The sequence below is a fragment of the Panthera pardus genome, unplaced genomic scaffold (assembly GCF_024362965.1).
Source record: "Panthera pardus isolate Hobbes unplaced genomic scaffold, ASM2436296v1 HiC_scaffold_25, whole genome shotgun sequence".
NCBI classification, from domain to species: domain Eukaryota; kingdom Metazoa; phylum Chordata; class Mammalia; order Carnivora; family Felidae; genus Panthera; species Panthera pardus.
In genome coordinates, this window is record NW_026526821.1 from 97,647,059 (window position 1) to 97,671,054 (window position 23,996).

Consider the following 23,996-nt stretch of genomic DNA (forward strand, 5'->3'; position numbering starts at 1 on the left):
TTGCCTTTCTAAGCCTACAACATCAAAGTCAGCTCCCCAGGTTTAAGTTTTCAGACTGGGTGTTGCATTCAAGCCTCATCTATTAATAATCGTCCCTTTGCTGGCCATTATTATCATCTGTTTCCTTCAGTGACTTGAAGAATAATATGTGATGAAGAAGAATAATTGAGAATTTTAGACTTTCCAGAGGCTTCTGGGTGGCTCAGTCAGTTAAGCATCTCACTGTTGGTTTCAGCTCAGGTCATGATCTCATGGTGTTGTGAGTTGGAGTCCTGTGTTGGGCTCTGCACTGCCAGTGCAGAGCTTACTTGGGATTCTCTCTTTCCCTCTCTCTCTGCCCCTCCCCTACTCATACTGTCTCTGTCTCAAATAAATAAATAAACTTAAGAAAAAAGAATTTTAGATTTCCATGACCAAGTATCATCTAAAAGTCATTTTCAGCAAAGAAAGCTTTGGTAGATGCATGCTTAAAGCAGCAAAGATGATATTTAAATAAGGCATCTGAAATTAGGTAGGAGGAAACAGAAAGATTTTAGAATTTTTAGAGTAGACGCAAGATACAAATTCAGGCCAACGACTCACAGAATGTGTATCATCAGAAATGGTTAATGAAGTCCAGTTCTGGATGAGATGGACTAGGCAGCCTCTATCATTTTATCCATGTGAATACATCCAGTACATCAAGAAGCATTTTAAGCCTCTGAAATATAAGTAGTAGCAGAGGATTATACAAGAACACCAGAAGTACCTTAGAGGTGGCAATTACTTTAGCACTTCTTTTTTCTTCAGTATGCCTTGATCAGAATGCAACCTGTAACCTGGAAGTAAACACCAAGGTACAGAAATTCAGGAGCCTTCCTCCCACCTTTTATTATTATCTGTTCACTCACACTCCAAATTTCAAGTAACTGTCAGGTAGTGGTGGAAGAAGCAATAATGAGAGCCCACAAAAAACAAAACTCTGAGAACAGGGAGCTTTCTCTACAATCAACAATCTCACTCCAACCTATTGCTATTGCTTTATTTTGTTGTCTCTGTCCTCTTGTCATTGGAAAAGGGAGATCCAGGGAGCCACAATATACCCAGGAGATCATACAGAGGAAGAAGCCCAAGAAGAAAATTCATAAAGAATGAAATACTGGGCTCGTCCCAACTTTTGCATGCATGGGTATAATCTTAATCATCATAACAAACACTTTGATAGCTGACCACCAGCGAGGACTCAGATTGAGCAATGACTGGTGCACACCAAGGAAAGGTCTGAAAAGCAATGCAAAGGATTTGAAAAATGAACTAACATTGATACAACAACCCACAGAAGGATGATTGGACCTTGTGACTTGAAAGAAAATGGGTTGATTGCCTATTTAAAAAAAAATTAAAAATCCTCCTTAGAAGTTAGATAAAACTCAGAGTCCCATAACATAATAAGGAAAGTGTCCAAGATATGATCCAAAATTATTCCCCAAAGGAAGAACCAAGGAAGTTTCAACTAAAATGGAAACAATCAGCTAACATCAACAAAATTACACAGATGTGATTTTCTAGCAAAGTATTTAACTATTACACAGTGATCCAAAAAGCAGTCATGAACACTTTAAAAAATGGACAAATTCAGAGTATCAACAAAGAAATAGAGAATGTAAAAAAAAGAACAAAATGGGGCACCTGGGTGGCTCAGTCAGTTAAGCATTCAACTTTGGCTCAGGTCCTGATTTCACAGTTTGTGGGTTTAAGCCCTACATCAGGCTTTGTCTGTATTGACATCCTGGAGCCTGCTTCAGATTCTGTGTCTCCCTCTCTCTCTGCTCCTTCCCTGCTTACACTCTGTCTCTATCTTTCTCTTTCAAAAAATAAATAAACATTAAAAAAAGAACAAAATGGAAATTTTTGAACTAAGAATGTAATAATAGATATGAAAGCTGTACTGATTGGGCTTTGTGATAAAATAAAGATGACAGAAGATAGAGTGAACTTGAGGGTATGTCGACAGGAATTATTCCATCTGAACAATACTAAGAATTTAAAAAATAAACAGCCTCAGGGATGTACAAGAGAAACACAAAAGTTGTAACATTTGTGTCCTCAGAGTCTGAGAGACTGGTGATGTAAAAGTTGAACAGTTGAAAACTTCAAAAGTTTATCAGAACATATAAAGCTGTAAGTTCAATAAAAATGCCCCCCAAACCCCAAACAGGTTAAGCCCATATATTTCCACACTAACACACATCATAAACAAATTGTTGTAAATTAAAGCCAAAGAAAATGTATTGAAAGCCCCCAGAAAAAAATGACATGTTACCTATGAGGAAGGACAATTTGAATGGCTGTGGATTTCACTTCAAAACTACAGAGGACAAAGAGAAGTAGCACAACAATATTAAAGTGTTAAAAGAGTTGTTAGCTTTAATTCTACATCCAGGAAAAAACATCTATCACAAATGAAGGTAAAATACAGACGTTCTCAAATACAGAAAAACTAAGAGAATCTGTTTTCAGCAGATCTGTTCTAAAATAATTGCTAAAGAAAAATCTTCAGACAGAAATGACACCAGAAAGAAAGTTGGAACAGAAGAAATTACCTAGGATAAAGAGGAACACTATATAATGATAAAAGTTTTAATTTACTAAAAAGACATAACAATTCTAAATGTGCATGCCCTGAACAACAAAACTTAAAAATATACAAGACAAAAACTGACAGAACTGAAATGAGATATAGGCAAATCCACAATTACAAATCAAGATTTTAACACTCCTTTCTCAGTAATAAAAGTAGTAGACAGAAACCAATCAAGAATATAGAAGTACAAAATAACACCATGAGGCAATGTCCTCAGTTCATATTGAAATTAAATTAGAAATGAATAACTGAATGACAGTGGAAACATCAGTAGACATTTGGAAAGAAAAAAAATTAAAAAAAAACTATACTTCGTTACAACCTATCAGTCAAAAAGAAAGCCTCAAATGATATTAGAAAACATTTTGAACTTAATGAAAATGTAGACAAAAATAAAATCCCATAAAAATAAATTTGTGAGATACAGATAAAGCAATGATTAGAGGGGAATTTATACCATTAAACATTTACATTAGAAAACAGGAAGATTTCCTACCATAATTTAAGCTTCCAATTTAAGAAACTAGAAAAAAGAAGAGAAAATAAACCTATGGTATCAGAAGAATATAAGCAGTGAAGATAAAGAATGCAGAAATCAATGAAATTGAAATTTAAAAACAGAAAAATCAATGACATCAAAATCTAGTTCTTTGGAAAGTTAAATGAAAATGATATGCCTCTACTAGGACTAATAAGGAAAACTGAGAGGAGACAAAAATAATATCGGAAATTGTGGTAGCAGGGCACCTGGGTGCTTCAGTTGGTTGAGCATCTGACTTTGGCTCAAGTCATGATCTCAAGGTTTGTGAGTTTGAGTCCTGCATTGGGCTTGCGGCTGTCAGCACAGAGCCCAAGTCAGATCTTCTTTTCCCCTTTCTTCTGTCCCTCACACTCTCTCTCAAAAGTAAACAAAATGTAAAAAAAAAAAAAAAAAGAAACTGTGGTAGGAAGAAGTTTAAGATGACTTCCATTTTTTTCTCCCCGGTGTAAACACATTGTATATTTCCTCTCTTTGATTTTAGGCATAGCCTGTGAATATGATGGGATTTCACTCCTCTGATCATATTATGTTCTATAGCAGAAATGATTTTTTAGGTATAAATAAAAGTTCTGGACAGATGTCTTTGAATTAATTGAAAAAGAGCTTATCCAGATGGTCTGAGTTAATCAGTGAACTGGCTAAACCTGGGACCAAAGGTCAGTGAGAAAGAAGTCAGAAGTTCAGTGTGAGAGATCACGTGGCTGTGAGGGAAGCTCCAGGATGAGGAAGTGTGGACCACTGGAAAAGTTCCCAGGCTGACAGCTTGCAAGAGAATAGAGGCTTCCCTACTATAATGATAAAGAAGTGAATGCTGCCAACAATTGCCTGAGCTTGAAAGAATTGAGAAAGGAATACAGCTAGGCTAACATCTTGAGATCATTCTTTTGAGATCCTGGTCAGAGAACATAGTTCACTCATGCCTGGACTTTTGATCTAAAGAAACTGTGAAATAAATCTCAGTTGTTTTAAACTTTCAAGTTTGTATTATTACATTTTAGTCATAAAAAGTTATTGAAAGAATACAGAAAGGCTGTATCCCAATAGACCCTATAAACATCAAAAGGATACTAAGGGAAACCCAAAACTCTCTCTCCAAACATAAATTCTACACTTGAGGATGGACCAATTCTTTAAAGGACACAAATTATCAAAATTCATCCAAATGAATAGGTAAAAGAGGGAGGCAAAATACTAGTAGATAATGACCAAGTAGAGTTAATTCCTAAAATGCAAGATTGACTCATTATTGAAAAGTCAGTCCATGTAATCTGCTATGTTAATAGTCTAAAGAAAAAAATCATAGTATTAATTTCAAGAAATTTCAGAAAAATTTCACATTAATTCATGGTAAAGACTCTCAGCAAATCAGGAATAGAAAAGAGCCATCTACAAAACAAACAAAAAAACCTGTATATATAACACCATTCTCAATAAAAATTAAAAAGTCAATGTTCTCTTTCATGAATGGGAAAAAGGCAAAAAAATTAACTGTGATCATTACTGTTCAACATTATACTGAGATATCCTACCATTGCCATAAGGCAGGCAAAAGAAATAAAAATCACATAGATGGGGGGAAAAGACATAAAAAATTCTCCATTTTTTTTTAACATTTATTTTAAAAAAATTTTAATGCCTATTTATTTTGAGAGAGAGAGAGGGAGAAGGAGTGAGTGGGGTAGGTGCAGAGAGAGAGAGGGGCAGAAGATCTGAAGCCCAATATGTAGCTTGAACCCACAAACCATGAGATCATGATCTGAACCAAAGTTGGCCACTTAACCCATTGAGACACACAAGTGCCCTAAAAGATTCTCCATTTTCAAATAATGTTATTGCCTATGTAAGCTTTTCCAAGTACTCTGTAGAAAATATGCACATAACTAGTTTAGCAAATTCGTAGTGTACAAGATCAACAAACAAAAAATAATTGTATTTCTATACAGTAACAACATACAATTGGAAATTTAGATTTAAGAAATACCATTTAAAGTAATTCCAAAATGGGGTCCCTGGGTGGCTCAGTTGATTGAGTGTCTGACTCTTGATTGCAGCTCAGGTCATGATCCCAGGTCATGGGATCGAGAGCCCCATGTCAGACCTATGTACTTAGTGACAGCATAGAGCCTGTTTGGGATTCTCTCTCTCTCGTCCTCTGCCCCTCCTCCACTTGTGTTCTCTCTGTCTCTCTCTAAAATTTTGCAAGAAGCTCCAAAAAATTGAAATACTTAGGTACAAAACTAGCAAACCATGAACATAGTGTTTCCTGAAATCTAAAAAATGCTGACGAAAAAAATAAAAGGAGACCAAAATAAATGGAGGTATATGCTACGTTTGTGAATTGGAAGGCTCCATGTAGTAAATATTTTCATATTATCAAATTGATGTATATATATTTAATGTAATGCCAGTTAAAGCCACAACAGGATTTTTGGTCAGTATATATAATCTGATGATAAATTAATGTGTAAATTAAAAGTACCTAGAATAACTGAAACAATTTTGAGAAAGAAGAATAAAGTTGGGGGGAACACTTTAAGTAATTTCAAGACCTGCTATTAAACAATTATATTCAATAAGTATGTTATTGGCAAAAGGATAAATACATTAAGTCATTGACACAGAATAGAGTATTAGAATTCTACAAAAGTGGCCAACTGAAGTTTTACAAATTTGTGAAAGCAATTCAATGGCTAACGAATGTTATTTTTAGCATTTGATGCTAGAACAATTAATTAGACATCCATATTGAAAGAAGTAAACATTGCTTTATACTAACTCACTCCAACTGAATGATAGACATACATGTAAAGCATAAATTTATAAAACTTTTAGAAGAAAACACAGATGAAACCTTTGGGAACTGAGTTAGGCAAGGGAATTTTAGACAGAACATCAAAATAAAATCCATAAAACAAAAAAATAATGGCAAATTGGATCTCATTTTTAAAAAGATGTGTGAAATACCTTATTAAGAGGATGAAAATACAAACTAGGGAAAGTATTTGCAAATCACATACCCAATAAAGGACTTGCATTTAGAATATATAAAGAGCTCTGGAATCCTGATCATAATTTATCTCTGAACACCTGTGTGAACATTTTTTGCATGAATGTTAAGTTTTATTTCTCTAGTATAAATATGCCAGATTAGAATTCCTGGGTCATATAGTAAGTATTTGTATAACTTTCTAAAGATTGCTTGTTCATAAAACTGGACTATCCAAATATCCTATGGATGAACAGAGAAACAAAAGTAGTATATCCATACAATATAAAACTACTCAAGAATTAAAATCAAAAAATCATTGACACATGAAACAACTGAGATGAACTTCAGAGACATTATCCTGAATGAAAATAGCCCAAATCAAAATATTACATATTATACTATTCCCTTTCAATGTCATTTTGAAAGAGACAAAATGATAATGATAGAGAATAGATCAGTTTTCCATGTATTATGGATTGGGTTAGGATATGAGTATAAAGAGACAACATCAAGGATTTTGGTGGTGGTGTTATTGTTCTGAATATTGGTTGTCATGGCATTTACAGATTCTCAAAATGTATTAAAATTCTAGAGCTCCACATCAAAAAATAGGTATTTAGTTTAAAAATAAAAAGAAATTAAAAAATGAAAATGTAGAAGAAAATATTGCTGAATTACGAATCAAAGAAAGAGGAGTGCCTGGGTGGCTCTGTCAGTTGGGTGTCCAACTCTTGATTTCAGCTCAGGTCATTATCCCATGGTTGTTGAGCATGGAGCCTGCTTCAGATTCTCTCTCTCTCTCTCTCTCTCTCTCTCTCTCTCTCTCTGCCCCTCCTCCTCTGTGTGTGCTTTCTCTCTCTCTGACTAGATAGAGATTTTTGTATGACTTCTAGTAATATTGGAATATTGGACCTAAGATTAACAAGTACATTTAAAATACCAGTTTCATAATTGGTTTTCAAAATTCATTTCACTCAAAACATGTTTTTGTTTGCTTCAGTGAAAAGTTTTAAGCAAAAAAAGTTAGTATATTATTTGATTTTACCATTTCCTACTATATCCTAAAAAAGTAGTCAGTAAATATAAGATTCCTATCATTATGCTACATACAGTCTTTGGAGGAAGTAGGTGTGGAGTAGGATATTGAGGAAGCAACACGACAATGTAAGAGAAAATAAAATATGAATCACTCTTTTAAGTACCTTATATATTTAACAAGAAAATAATTAAGTTCATCAAAATTTATAATGCTTATAATGCTATGAGAATTACTTTCTATGCTATTTGTTTACATAACAAATCAATGCTCAAAATCTAAAATCTAATAAATATCTTGAAAACAGTAACAATTATCTGAATAAATCAACAGGTATCTATATTAACATATCCAAACTAAAATAACATTTAGAAAAAAAGTGGCCATGTCTTTTTTTGTAAAGAAATAAAAAATGAAGGAAAGAAGGGAGAGAGAAAAGGAGGAACACAGAAAAGTAGTTGCATGTACAAGATAGGTATCATTTTCATAATGTTCTCTGAAGAAAGTATAAAGCAAAATACATGCAACTTTAACTTTTCTTGTACTTACATTGCAACAGTAAAAAAAAAAAGAAACTAATTTTTAGATATAACACATATCTTACATGTTATTATTTAATATTAAATATAAAGTAGATACCTATTTTAATAATGAGTTATAATTCCAATATATCTAAAAGATTATGTTAACATGTAATCAATGTAAAACTTACTTGAGAGATTTTTATATTATTTTCTTAGTACAAAACCTTTTTTTACTAAATATTTGAAATTTTTACATATTTCAAGTTTTATACTAAATTTTCATCAAGATTACATGATCTGTATTTAGATTTAATAAAACTGAGTTTAAAAAGTAGATTTACATGCTTGTTGTTCCAAATTTACTTAAACATTTTCCAGTAATTGAATTAACAATTTAAAATTTCAATTTATACGTTTATATTCAATTTTAAAATAGTAAAATAAAAAATTCAGTTCTAAGGTCACACTAGCCACATTTCAGGTGTTCACTAGTCACATGTGGCCAGTGACTTTCATTTTGGACAGTGCATTTCTAGTACATAAATTTAAATTATTTAAATAAAAATAGACATTTTTAGTAGGTTATTCTCCTCTTGGAAATGTCTTGGCATCTTGTAAGTTTTATGACAACTTTTGTCTACTGATGTTTACTCCTTGAAATATTAAGTGTGTATTGACTTTAGAGACAAACAGGAAAAATGAACATTGTTTATATTTTTATTTTTTATGATGATACTTTGATAAAACTGTCTTTTATGCTAGTTTTTGAGAGTAGCAGTCAATCTGGTGTATTAATTGTGAGCATTTTCCCTTTTGATGCATTTGCTTTACTGGGATTCAGAATAAAGTGATGTAGTTATTTGCAATTTGTTATAATTTAATTGGTTAAAATTCTCTTTTCTCAATATATTAAAATGGTATAATTGTACAGTGTAAAATCAGTAGGCTAATTTTATTTTCTATAAGGAACAGATGTCAGGGCAAAATCCTCCTAGCTTTTGAAAAGCCCCAGGCATTATGAAAAGAAGTGATCATCTGCAAAAGTCAGTTTCATGGATAAACAGAAGAGTGGGCACTTTTTAAATTTAAGTACTACTTTGCATTTTTGTGTCTAATTCCACACTCTGATATCCCAAGTACCTTCTTAATTCCCTGTTATATCCCTCAAGACTCCAAGAGCAACTTCCATGTTAATTCATATCATTATAATTCTCTGAAATGGAGAGTGTAGCAAATGGGAAATTGCTAAAGAGTAAGGGATTTCAAATTTGGACAAATATTCACACCTTTCATCATGTGCACAAATACACACATCTTTTACCTTATGAGCATATAACGTAAGGTCATCTATTGGCAAATATTTTTGGAGTTCATCAAATTAAAAGAAAATTTGTCATGTGTTTTCATAGAATCACATAGGGACATTCAGTTTTCATATATCAACAGAATTCTTTATATCGCCTTATTCAAAATATACTATAGCTCAGCTGTTTGGCTGGATAAAGTAGATTTTTCTTGCTGACTGCAACTTGATGCCGGGATGGCCTGGACCCAGGAGTACTATAGCTATGTGGGGAACACAAGATCCAAATTAAATGTGCATGGAGCTTAGAAATAAAAGTGGTGAGAAAATCATAAAACAATAAACTAAGTCCGCATAAAAATGTTTGAACCTCATAAAAAAATGAAGCCTGAATGCAGACATTTTTCATTTTTTTCTGTGAACCATGTTTCTCCTTGCAAGATAGTTTTGCTGGGTTTTGGGGCAGTTACCATGACTAGGTAATAAATAATGCAACTTGTTTCATATCAGTTTCTTCCTACAGAAATATAATGATTTATCTTTTTTTTAGTGTCATAGAAAGTATGTGGATGAATAAAGTCATGACTTTAGAATACACTGAACACGAAGGACTGGTGAGGTTTAACACTCAGTAAAGATTAGCTTCTCTTGCAAATAATTTTGTCGAGGAATTCTGGAGCCTTAAAAAATAAAATTCATAATTGTTTCTTCAACTACAATTTGAGACTTTCTTATGGCTATGGTAAGAATCTGTTAGAATTCACCACAGATTTACCGGGAATCCAGTTAGCACTATTTTGTGCACAATCGCTACATAGAAAGAGAGTAGTAAGATAACTATCAGTAATAGCCAAGTTATGGAAAGAGCACAAATGTCAACCAACTGATGAATGGATAAAGATGTGGTATATATATACAATGAATACTACTCAGCCATCAAAAGAATGAAATCTTGCCATTTGCAACAACCTGGATGGAACTAGAGTGTAATTATGCTAAGAAAAATAAGTCAGAGAAAGAAAAATATCGTATATTTTCACTCATACATGGAATTTAAGAAAACAGATGAACATAGGGGAAGGGAAGGAAACATAAGCTGAGGATTGCTAGAGGGGGAGATAGATGGGCATTAAGGAGGGCACTTATTGGGGTGAGCACTGGGTGTTATATGTAGGTAATGAATCACTAAACTCTACTCCTGAAACCAGTAACTGGTTTTGTTGACTTTCTTTTTATACCATGAAATATTATGTTGACTTTCTTTTTATACCAATTTATTAATAAGAGGAAATTAGATTCTCTTGAATTTATGTTTTTCATCCATATAGAAAGGAGATAGATTTTTTTTCAACTCAATTAATTTTTTTTTTTTTTATTAATGTTTATTTTTGAGAGAGAGAGAGAGCGTGAGCCGGGGAGGAGCAGAAAGAGAGAGAGAGAGAGGGAGACACCAAATCCGAAGCACAGAGCCCGATGCGGGGCTCAAACTCATACCATGAGTTCATGACCTGAGCCGGAGATGGACGCTTAATCAACTGAGTCACCCAGGCGCCCCTCAACACAATTCTTAAACAGAATACCAACTTTTATTTTTTTAAGTGACCATATTTTTTAATAGGACTATTGTGGCCTCAGTATGTTTAAACAAATTTCTCTTAACTATATTTCTTTCCTAGTAATGGCTTACAACCAACTAAATTAGTATATTTAATGCATATTTCTGATTAATATATAAATTTAGACATTGGTAAAATCCCATTGTATATTTTTTTCAGTTTCTTTAAAGCAAGATAATCAGACATTAGCTAAAATATTTTTTGTTTCACTTAGAGATCTTTAGTTTTTCAGCTATAAATTTTGTTGATTTCTTTTTCTTTTCACAAATTTTCTTAAGAAAGGGAGTAGAGGATTTGATGTGATAAAATATGAAATATATCTTTACAGAAAATATCAAAAATATTTATTGTATACTCTATTACCAACAAAGGCACTGCTTTTGTTATTTTCCTATGATTCTGTTAATCCATGTACCACTTTGTTGTACTTTTTTTTTTTTTTGAGGAACCATTCCTTTGAACAGTGTTAAAAAATGTTAAATTCTGTTGTATACATATCAACTCCTCCTTGCTGATTAACATTTATTTTATATCAAGAAAAAATCGATTAAATGATATCCTGATATAGAAAACTAGTATTAATTATACACAATGAAATCACCATACGGTAGTGATGAGAAAGAGGGGTGTGAGAGAGAGACTGGGATGAAGAGTTTATTTCTTGTTGGCTCTACACCTCCACTGTAAATCAGTGAAGGTGTTCTTATTGTCAGTCAATAATGTACCTTTGCTGATGAAACATACATTACTTGGATCACTGCCATCTGCTGTGCTGGGGATAAAGACCTGTAGGATCTCAAGTGTGTAGTTAAATTACTTCCATGCAGAACATATTAGCCACAGAATGGACACTTAGCCCTTTGCTCCTGCTAGGAGCTGGAGAATATTTTCTGAGTAGCACAAATGAGCACTTTACCATTTGGGGTAAATTTACAGGTAGCAGTAAGTTAAAATGAAAGGTTAAACTTAAAGAGCATGAATAAATTGGTTGAGATAACTTCTCTAGCAACTTATGTATTTTTCCTATTAAATTTGAATTTTTAGTATTTAATATTTTGAATATTATGTTGTAGTATTATAGGAAAATGTAGCTCAATCATTTCCTCACAGCCTAGTTAACTGAAGTTCTGTATCCCTGCTCTGTCTTCAAGGGCCATAAAATGGGAAAAAATAAAGAATAATCAAATGCAGTGCCACATAGGCTTAGATAAGATGGATCCTGTATTTTATTTAGAAGGGTCTGTATATCGCAAACAAAAAAAGACGTCAAGTTGTTTAAAAGACACATGGAGCCTATACCTTGGAATCTGGCCCTCAGTACTGGGAGGGTACACTTTGTGTTTCAGTGCCCACGATCATGAGCAACATCCTCAGGCTCCAGAGAATGCTTCTCCACTGGAGCTGTGTGTCCTATGGCAACCATGGCCTGATGGCATTAGGGTGTGACTGGTGCCGGTATGTCTGGGATGATACTCCTTCCAACTACAAGGAAGATTTGAGTGGTGAAGTTCTTTGGAAAGAGCAAAGACAAATTAGCCTTTTAATGTTTCAGTTTGTGGTCCTGGAAGTACTCCTAATTTAATTCAGTATTTACAGCAGTTGCACATACGAGGAACATTTTGTAGCATTAAACAATCAGTCCTAGATTTGCATATATGCATGTGTGGGGATAACATCCATGGAGCCTAATACTCTTTGTAACGTTGAATAGAGCTATATCATTACTTTAAGGATAGTGAAATTGCGATATAAGTGACCATTATTTGTATGATGAAGTTGAATTATAGTATTTACTGACCCTTTCCAATATTTGATCAGAATATGTAGAGTACATTGTTTATTTTTAAATCTAAAAATTGATTATTTCCCTTAGCAGTTCTTTGACAATAATTCAGAAATTCATCTTATTTGCAATTGTTTTCAATAAAATAATCTCTGTAAAATACTGGCTTTAACAAAACTGTACTGAGACAACGCGGCGGCGATGTCCGCGAGCCAGGCGAGTGCTGCGGCAGCAGCTGCGGGGTTCTCGCACACGCACAGGGCAGGGCAGGGCAGGGCGGCAGGGCGGCTTGGGCTTCGGCCTCCCTCCAGTTCCCAGGAAGGATAATACTATCCTTAGTTATAACCGTAATGAGATGAGTACTGGCAGTGGTGTTAAGTGCCATTTTGAGCTGGCGGCCAGCGCAGAAGCAGCAGCAGCAGAGGCGGAGGCACCGGTGCCTCTTTCTCCTCCCCTTCAGCCTGAGCCAGGGGAGGGCAGGCGCTCGGGTGGCTGGAGGCGGTTCCGCTGCCCAAGAAGGGGAATTCTCTTCACCAGGAAATGGAGACTGTTCGATCACCAGGGGCACAAAGTTATCATTGTTGGGCTGGATAATGCAGGGAAAACTACCGTCCTTTACCAATTTTCTATGAATGAAGTTGTACATGCATCACCTACGATTGGAAGTAATGTAGAAGAAATAGTGATTAATCATACGTGTTTCTTAATGTGGGATATTGGTGGACAAGAATCTCTTCGTTCTTCCTGGAACACATACTATACTAACACAGAGTTTGTAATTGTTGTTGTGGACGGTACAGACAGAGAAAGAATTTCTGTAACTAGAGAAGAACTGTATAAAATGTTAGCCCATGAGGACCTAAGGAAAGCTGGATTGCTGATTTTTGCTAGTAAACAAGATGTTAAAGAATGCATGACTGTAGCAGAAATCTCCCAGTTTTTGAAATTAACTTCTATTAAAGATCACCAGTGGCATATCCAAGCATGCTATGCTCTTACTGGAGAGGGAGTATGCCAAGGACTTGAATGGATGATGTCACGATTTAAGATTAGATGATCTCTACTGACCTCTTCTCATAGACTTTGTATAAACCAAGTGCTGGACTTTATCTGAAAGCTGCAAAAATTAATGGTTTAGATATATTTATAATAAACTGATTTAAACTTTTTCTATAAGAAGAAAAATTAAGACCACTCATTTGAAAACAAAGATGAAGTCTCACTTTCCAATCTGCTTTCTCATTAGTCCCTTCCAAAGCAAGGTCTTTAAAGCTGTGATTGCCATTTTTCTCGTAATGAATCCTCTCAGGACATTGTGTAGCCTCTGGTAAGTACAAAGGGAGAAGGAGACATTTTTAACTTTAAGTGCTTTATTGTCAGTATAAGCCTCCCTAGTTGAATGTTGTTCTCTTCTTGTTCCATTAAGTCAGACTACAAATCAGCACATATTCAGTTTCCAATATTTTAAAATGTAAGGTTACTTATGAAAAGTATTTTACATAAGGTTGTATATCTAATGTGTATATACTTCAAGTTCAAGTTTATGGCTTTGATTTATGTTCCAAAGAAAAGCAAATAACACAAAAGGTAATACTATCCTTAGTTATAACCATAATGAGATGAGTACTGGCAGTGGTGTTAAGTGCCATTTTGTGCTTTCCCCTGTGTACTCTGTATTGTACTAACCAACCTACAAAATTATTGAGCTGCTCTTAAAAAAAAAAAGCGAATGAAAAAGAAAGAAAAGGAGAAAGCTCGACATTTTGTACCTATTTTTTTGTTGATCAAATTACATACATGAAAACATGTAATCTGAGTGGAGTATCTGCAAACTTTCAGCTTAGTGTTAGGAATGGACAGAATTTCACATTGAGCAATTCTTGTTCCCTTTGTTGGATCTATGCCATCTAAATTACTGAGAAAATTGTTAATCCATTAATCATTAATTATGATTAAAATTATCAAGTGATTTTTTTCCCGCATTAATTGGAAGCTATTGTGTAAAATATGCCTACCCAAAGAAGTATCATCCTATAAATATTATAAAATAATTTACCTAGAGTCTTCTTAGGTATTGAATTATACAAGCAGTTAGAGTGAGTTTGAGATAAAAAGTACTTATTTTCTAAGCAACAAAGGTTATTTCTTAATTTGAAAATTTCTTATTTCTGGAGTTGGGATAGTTTGAGATTTTTTTTGTTTCTACGCTTTTTTTCTTTTTCACTTCTTACTAACCAGTGTGAATGCATTGACAACTATAAAATACAATTTTTTTAATGCTATTAAGAGTTGATCAATGCATGATAAATTATTTTTACAAAGAAGTAACTTGGCCCCAAATATCTTATGTTTGCCTAGTGTATTTTGTTTTTCACTGAAAATGGAAAGATATGAAGGTTGAAGGTATTTTTATTGTACTTGTAAACAGACTTATCCTAAATGTGTTCACACATATTTTTGGGTACTCTCTTTGTATATGTTTCATGCCCTGAAAATCTGAAGGTTGATCCAAACTGGCATGTTTTAGAATGTTCAATAAAAAAAGTAACTACCTTGAATATGAGCCTTTTGGATTTCACGCAGATTTTGGTGAGGAGTAATAGTATATACTACAAGCATTGACAAAACTTTGAAAGTTTCTTTCTGTAAAATATAATATACTCAGTAGCTAAATCCAAGTCAGGCATGGGAGATCAGTGTTTAACAGTGGATGTTTTGTGTTTATATTTATATTATAATGTTCATAATGCAAGTATAACATTTTATAATATTTTAATATTTGGCAACTTGCTTTTACAAAAGTAAAATCTAAATTACTAAAAAAAACCCAATAAAACTGTACTTTTGCCAAAATGAATATAAAAAAAAGTAATTTATATGGAATGAGCATATACTAAACTCTGATATATATTAATTTATTTGATGACTTATCCAAACATTACCAGTATTCAGGGAAAACACTGATTAAATTCATTGCCTTAGAGGGGCGCCTGGGTGGTGCAGTCGATTAAGCGTCCGACTTCAGCTCAGGCCACGATCTCTCGGTCCGTGAGTTCGAGCCCCGCGTCGGGCTCTGGGCTGATGGCTCAGAGCCTGGAGCCTGCTTCCGATTCTGTGTCTCCTTCTCTCTCTGCCTCTCCCCCCTTCATGCTCTGTCTCTCTCTGTCTCAAAAATAAATAAAAACGTTAAAAAAAATAAAAAATAAATAGATTCATTGCCTTAGAGCCTGTGCTTTTTTTAGTCATAAAATTAAAACTTTACACATATCTTTCAATTGTGTCAATGTAAAAATAGTTTTAAGAAGATAAAATACAGTAGATATAATGGTGTGTTGGCTATATTTGTGTCTTTGAATATTTAGACATTTGGTTTGAATTTAGATACATGTCTTCATTTGTACTGCTGTTTAGGCCCTGTCAAAGTTAGTGTGATGAACTGAAAGAAGTGTAATATTCTATTTATATTATATTTTGAAGAAAGGAGAGTTCATTGTATACTAAAAAGATGGTCGTGTAGAAGAAATGTGACTTAAACGGAATTTTATGAGATTTGCAGAGCAGTTGCGATGACAGAAGATAAGTCAAGAGAAAGAAATAACAAAATCATGAAAGCAGAAGCAACCAGACATACCCACAGGAACTAAAGGAGCCTCCTGGTTCAGGAGCTCCTCACTGATGTCCAAGGGTACAGGAAGTTGGAGCCTTTCAAGGAGACTCTTAAAAAGCAGGCAGTGGAGTTTAAGACTGAGGCAGTTGTAACCTACACAGAAATTAGAATTAAAATCACAATTTGGAACCTTGAAAGAATTTGTGTCCATACAGAGCCCATTATCAGTTTCATTTTCTCTTCTTTCAAAAACAAAACAAAACAAAACAATTTTATCTAGTGTCTTTTAAATTCCTTTGACATCAAGGATTTTTAGCTTACTTAGATTGTATCCCTTTAATTCCTCTCATAATTTTTTGCATTTGGTAAAGATTACTAAGTAAATGGTTAAATAATAAACTAATTACTCATACCATTAGCTTATTGAAAGAAGATTTTTAATTATTCTAATATTGATGCTGCTGTGAGACTTTATTTCTAACTGAATCGTGAATCTCTCACAGATGAGGAGTAATTCTTTCAGTTTGCCGAGCAGACTTTTTTCACTTGCCAATTGAAGGATATTTGGGTTGTTTTAATTCTGAGTGATTATGAGTAGAGCTTTCCTGGGTTGAATAGTGTCTTCTAAAAATTCATGTTCACTCAGAGCCTATAAATGTGACCTTATATGGAAATAGGGTCTTTCTAGATGTGATCACGTTAAATGAGGTCATTCTACATATAGTAGATTCTAAATCCTGTGACTGGTGTCCTTGTCAGGAAAGGGACATTTGGATATACAGAGACACAAAGTACACGCAGAAGGGAAAAAGTCCATTTGGAAATGAAGGCAAAATTTGGAGTGATGCAGCTAGCCAAAGGAAACCAAGGATTTCTGGCAATCACCAGCAACTAGGAGGAGGCAAGGAAGGTTTGGATTCTTTCTGAGAGCCTACAGAGGAGGACTTCTTGCCTCCAGAATGAGAAGACAATAAATTCCCCCTGTTTTAAGCTATCTAGTTTATCGTATTTTGTTACACAGACGTATGAATCTAATATAGAACTGCTATGCTAGGTCATATGATTATTTGCTTAGCTTTTGTAAGAAATTGTCAAATTGTTTCTTACTTAGCCTTCCCACCAGAACTCGATGAAAGTTCTGTTTGTTCTGGGTCCCATCCGGCCCCTAGTACACTACCTTTTAATTTTAGCAGTCCCTAGAGATGTGCAATAGCAATTAACTGTGGTTTCAAATTTTGCATTTCCTCAGTGACTGATGTTATTTTTGATGTGGTTGTTATCTAGATCTCTGAATTAGGCCTTTAAATGCCATTTATCCCCCCCTTCATTTCCTAAAATGTGTTTCCCTTGTCTCTTTTTCTCTTCTCTTTTGCTTAGTTGAATTTATGTCAATTTTTTTTTCATATCATGATAATGGAGTTTCAGGAAGAATCATAGGTTAATGCATGCATTCAACCCACCATCTTTCCCAGAACTCCAGGCTTGATTTTTATTCACAATTACTTACAAATATGAAGGTGGAAATTAAAGAGACAGGTTTGATAAAATATAAATTATACAAATTAAGAAAATTGCATTGCCTTTGAAATTAACTTCCTATTTTTATAGCAGTGTAGACATCGTTACATTCATTGCACACCCATTGACAGTAAGATATAAGCTTAAAGTACATATGTAAGAATGCATAAAGTTTCATTTCCTGACTCTTGATAAATTTAAACATTCTAAGTCAGCATTCCTAATGTACTTAACCTCTATGATGATTTCAAAACACCTCCAATTTTTTTTTATTCCTCCTTTCAAGAGATGAGGCTGAACTTCCCTTCCCTTGGGTGTAGCCTGGGCTCAGTGACTTGCTACTAATGAAAATAATGAAAGAGAAGTGATGGGATATGAGTGTCTTTTAGCTTTTCTTTTTAGCTTAGCTAAAAGACACTGTGATCCAGCTCTCAAGATTTTATTTCACTCTCTATTATACTTGACTCATATAGTATTTTGGCACATCCAAGGGAAATAGGAGAAAACAAAGAACATGAAGCACCAATAAAATAAAGCTATTTTCTGTTTCCTCTATTTCATTTTCCCTTATCCTGTCCAGCATACTCTGGAGGCTGGTGGTTTTCTTGTTTTGTTTTTTTCTGTTGTTGTTGTTTTAAAAGTTTTTTTAAATCTTATCTTCAGTTCTCTACCAATGAATTAAATGACCATGATAAGAGTCCTCTGGTGTGACATTTGACATGTAAAAGAAAAACTAGAGAATTCATATAATTTTTTTCTCTCTCTCAGGAAAGCCTTGTGAGAACTGAAACCAACATATTTTCCTGTGTTCATGTTAAAGAACTCTGGGACTAGGCATCTTTTCCTTTCTCTATATTAAACAATGTGAGGATAGGGAAAGATAAGATCGATACTTGCTACATTAGAATAAGTTCAGTACTTGCTGTTAGATGAGATTACAAAGTATGTGAACAACTGACATGTCCAGATGAACTACGTGATCATCCATCCATCAAATACCAGGATCCCTGGGCTCACAATCCAAATTTTATGATTTTATCAACTCTGCTTATTCCCAACTAAAACCCTAATAATATCTTCTCCTGATTATCTCCTTCTAGGAAGGATACTACTAATTATCCCCTAAGGGATTGTTCTTTATTGCAGTTGGCTTTGCTTCAACAATAGATTTCCTGCTTATCCTTTGAATATCAACACTTGTCAAGATTATTGTCCTTCTAGGAATAGGAATTTAAAAAAATATAATGTGACAAAGCTACATGATGATTTGATTCTAGTTTGTATCTTCACACACTTCTCAAACCTTCAAATGAAGTTGTATATCCTATATCTTTAATAAGTTGAGAATATGATGGAGAAAAGAATATAAAAATACAACTGAAAGTAATCTAAAAAAATATTACATTGGAATCATCTTAGTTTATCCCTAAATAAAATTACTTATATATCTAAAGGGTTCAGGCATTTTTAAAATGTTTATTTATTTTGAGAGGGAGTGCAGGCTCTTGGCATGTGAGGGGGGGAGGGGCAGAGAGAAAGGAGGAGAGAGAACCCCAAGCAGGCTCCTCGCTGTCAGAGCAGAGCCTGATTCAGGACTCAATTCAGGTCTCAATCTCATGAACCGTGGGACCATGACCTAAGCCAATATTAAGAGTCGACACTTAACCAACTGAGCTATCCAGGCTCCCCTAAAGGGTTCAGTCATTTTATTTTCTTACTGGAAATGGACCTTACACAAATGGACATAGTGAGTAACACTTGAAATAATAGTAAGAGGTAATCTGCCATTTCTACATGGAATGGGCATTCTTTAGCTCTTCTTCATTTATATATCACTAAAAATTAACTTCAGACTCTTTACTGAGAACATATTCTGACAATTTTGGTGGTGCTAAGTAGAACAGGATGACACTAAGTGATGTGAATAACAGAAAAAGAGGAAGTTACAATCAAACTGTGTATAGAGTACTACTCAATCTTTACTTACTCAGGAATACACCCACTTTGTCTTTCATTAATTTTGAAAGATTCTATTTCTGTGCTCTCATCTGCTTCAGAAACTAAATGTTTGGCCATATTTGAATAGTTTTTGGGTCACTCAGTTATCATTTCTACACATGTGGGAGAACTTAGCATCACAGAATCTACTCTCACAGTTAAACAAGATTTCAAAGGCCCTCTAGTCAATGAATGTAAACTTAGATTCTGCTTTATTTTAATTTTTATTCTCTATCCTATTTATTTTGTTTGAAAGTCAAGATTAGTAGTTCATCCATATAACAATCTCTCAGATATTTTCAAGACAATCATCGTACTTTACCCTTCTTTCTCTAGTTTGTCTACCATTCCTCAAAAATAAAATACTTAGTTCCTTGGCTATTTCTTTCACTTTCTCTAATCTCCTAATTATTATAAGTATTGCATACTTTAGACTAAAATTTTTTAAACTTTTATTTTTAAACAATTATAGAGTAACAAGACGTTGAAAAGTAAGTAGAGAGAGGTCACAAGTACCTTTTACCCAGTTTTCCTCAGTGTTTACCTCTTATATATTATAATACAGTATTAAAGCCAGAATAGTACATTGATACAACCTGTGTATGACATTCTACCTCATCTTATCCCTTGTGTGGATTTGTATAAGCACCACCACCATCAACATAAAGATCTATGGAATGGATAAAGAAATTTTGGTTTATATACACAATGGAGTACTACGTGGCAATGAGAAAGAATGAAATATGGCCCTTTGTAGCAACGTTGATGGAACTGGAGAGTGTTATGCTAAGTGAAATAAGCCATACAGAGAAAGACAGATACCATATGTTTTCACTCTTATGTGGATCCTGAGAATCTTAACAGAAACCCATGGGGGAGGGGAAAGAAAAAAAAAAAAAAAAAGAGATTAGAGTGGGAGAGAGCCAAAGCATAAGAGACTCTTAAAAACTGAGAACAAACTGAGGGTTGATGGGGGGGTGGGAGGGAAGGGAAGGTGGGTGATGGGTATTGAGGAGGGCACCTTTTTAGATGAGCACTGGGTGTAGTATGGAAACCAATTTGACAATAAATTTCGTATATTGAAAAAAAAAAAAACATAAAGATCTATGTCATTACCACAGATTCCCCTCATAGGACTTCTTTAAAGGCACAGCCACCCACTCACTCCCCACCACCATCCCTAACCCTTGACAACTACTAACCTGTTCTTCATATATATAGTTTTGTCACTCATATAATGTTATGTAAGTGCAATCATATACTATGAGCACTTGAGATTGGATTCCTTTACTCAGCACAGTGTGCTGAGGTTCATGCAAGTGGTTGTGTTCAAGTTTGTTGTTTTATTGCTGAAAATGGGGCATAGTTTGTTAACTATTTATCTATTCAGGAACATTTTGGTTGTTTTCATTTTGGGGTTATTATGAATAAAGCTGAGGTGTACATTCATGTATAGGCTTTGTGTGGAGATATTTCTTTTTTATTTCCCTAGATAAATGTCCAGGTTTGCAATTGTCAAGACGTATGGCAACCATACATTTAGTTTTCTAAAAATTTGACAATTTCCCATTGTGGCTATACCACTTGACACTCCCTCCAGCAATAGATCCCATTTCTCTGCATCTTTGCTAGCATTTGATGTTGCCACTGTTTTTATTTGGCTGTTTTAATATTTGTATAGTGATATATCATTGTGTTCTTAATTTGCATTTTCCTGATGGCTACTTATGTTGAACAATATACTTATTTGTTAGCTATATATAAATCTATTTTTTACATTTATAACGTATATCATACTTATATTGCTTCTGTATATACTAGTGTGTGTGTTGTGTGTGTGTAACAAATTTTTATCAGTTGATATCTTAGCACGTCACAAGGGTAATTTCACTATTCCATGAATTTAATTCCCTCCAACCATTAAAATATAGCTGATTTCTACTTGTATAAAAAGCATATCCTTTTTCTGATAATTTATTAAGGAATCTGAAAATGGTGCATAAATATGTACCAAAATCACAGTTATCAGATAAGTATCCCAGCCCTCTAACTAATCCAGTCTTTTTTTTTTTTTTTTTTTTTAATTTTTTTTTTCAACGTTTTTTATTTATTTTTGGGACAGAGAGAGACAGAGCATGAACGGGGGAGGGGCAGAGAGAGAGGGAGACACAGAATCGGAAACAGGCTCCAGGCTCCAAGCCATCGGCCCAGAGCCTGACGCGGGGCTCAAACTCACTGACCGCGAGATCGTGACCTGGCGGAAGTCGGACGCTTAACCGACTGCGCCACCCAGGCGCCCCTAATCCAGTCTTTTAAAAGCATATCCAAGCCAGAAGACACAAAGAAGATTTATTAAGTGAACTGGAATTACACAGTCTGCAAGTGTGTGAAGCAGAGACAATTCAGGTTAAAATATTTTTTTAGCAATCCATTGACATTGTGAATTACACACAGATCTTGTGGCTACATCTCTGATGCCAATCCACGATGTCTAGCTTCCGTGGAAGTAGCAACATCAAATTTTCAGTTTTACAAGATGCAAAGCATTTTTCCCTTTGCCATCGTATTTTGAAAGAAATTTATATAATTATATATTTATCCAGAAACACACATTTCCATTTACATAACTGACAATCAACTCAAATATTAAAGTGAAGTCTGAAGTCTGATAAGACAGCAAAAGTTATGATTAGTTTCTATGTTCTTGCTCTAATGTATGCATGATCTTGTAAACCCTTGAACCTCTTCAAAATATAGCTTAGACATTTAAGTCAAAGTTTAAATTTGCTTACAATCTAAAGCTTTGCAGGTAACATTTCCAAAAGAAAAGCTCCTATCGTGTGATTCCTGAGTTTGTTTCCACTTTCATATTCTTCCCTTAATAGCAGTGCAATCCTAACATACTGTGTAGTTTCATAGTCTTATAACTGCTCTTATGAGGCATATAGAGGGCTATAGTGATGGTATAGCGTAATGGTTAAGAGCCATACTTCCCCAGTTTAAAACCTGTCTCTGTCATTTAGTAGCAGAGTGAATTAGAGCAAGCTATTTTGGCTTTTACATTTTATAATTTCCTCATCTATAAAATAACAAAGGGATATTGTATAACTCCTTGAGTTTAGGGACGTATACATTGAAATAACACAAATGAAGTGTTCAAAACAGTGTCTAGCACATAGTAAAATACTTAATAAATTTCAGCTGTTCTTATTTTCATTGATCAATAAGCAATGAGCAATTCGAATTTTTAAACATAATATTTACATTAGGACCCAGGGGGAAAAAAGTAATACTTAGGTTAAATCTAACAAAATATGTAGAAGATCTATAACAGAGAAAACTACAAAATTCTGATGAAAGAAAGCTAAAGAGATATTCTATGTTCATTGATAGGATGACTTGATTGTCAAAATACCAGTTCTTCCAAACTAGACCTGTATTTTCACTACAATTCAAATAAAAATCCCAGCAGTTATTTTGTGGTTATTGACAAATTGATTCTAAAATTCTTATGAGAGGCAAAAGATTCAGAATCACCAACACAATATTGGTGAAGAAGAGCAAACTTGGAGAACAAATGTTACTTGACTTCAAGATTTGCTATAAAGCTACAGTGATCAACTGATGTAGTATTAACAAAATAATAAATTAAATAATAAAAAATGATAAAAGAGTAAATATATCAATGTAGCGGAATAAAGAGCCTAGAAATACACCACCCAAATAGTCAACTCATCCTTGACAAAAGACCAAAGGCAATACAATGGAGAAAAAATAGTCTTTTCAACCAATGGTGATAAAACAGTAGACATCGACATAAAAAAGAAGAAAAAAACAGAAGTAAAAAAATAATTAAAACAATTCTAGACATAGACTTTACACCCTTCACAAAAATTAACTCAAAAATATCACAAGCCTAAATGTAAAATGCAAAACAATGAGATTTCTGGAAGATAATATACGAGAAAATCTAGATGAACGTGGGAATGCTGATGGCTTTTTAGATACAGTACCAAAGGCATTATCCATGAAAGAAATAATTGGTAAGCTGTATTTCATTAAAATAGAAAATTACTGCTGTGTAAAAGACATCATCAAGAGAATGAGAAGTCATAGACTAGAATGAAATAGTTGTAAAAGACCCATCTTATAAAAATTGTTGTCGAAAACTCACAAAGACCTCTTAAAATTCAAGAATGAGTATATAGACAACCTGATTAAAATGAAACACCCAATTAAAAATGTGCAAAAGAGCTCAAAGGATACCTTACCAAAGAAGATACATGAATCACAAATAAGCATATTAAAATATGTTACATGTTATATGTCATTAGGGAATTACAAATCAAAACAATGAGATACCACTACACCTGAATGGTCAAAGTTCAAAACACTGAAATCTCCAAATGCTAAGAAGAATGTGGAACAAAAGGAGCTCTCATTTATTGTTGATAGGAA

At 34.0% G+C, this 23,996-nt stretch overlaps 1 protein-coding gene across 1 annotated transcript; it reads left to right on the top strand.

Annotated features, from left to right (window-relative positions):
* Positions 1-12,916: 12,916 nt before the first annotated feature.
* LOC109265094 (ADP-ribosylation factor-like protein 5A) lies at positions 12,917-13,584 on the top strand. The gene has a single exon (XM_053890878.1). The coding sequence runs from the start codon at positions 13,044-13,046 to the stop codon at positions 13,470-13,472; it is 429 nt and encodes a 142-aa protein (XP_053746853.1). The 5' UTR covers positions 12,917-13,043; the 3' UTR covers positions 13,473-13,584.
* The last annotated feature ends 10,412 nt before the right edge of the window (positions 13,585-23,996 follow it).

Bases quoted from the DNA above. Each gene is read 5' to 3' on its own strand.
- LOC109265094 (XM_053890878.1), top strand. From the start codon at position 13,044: ATGAATGAAGTTGTACATGCATCACCTACGATTGGAAGTAATGTAGAA.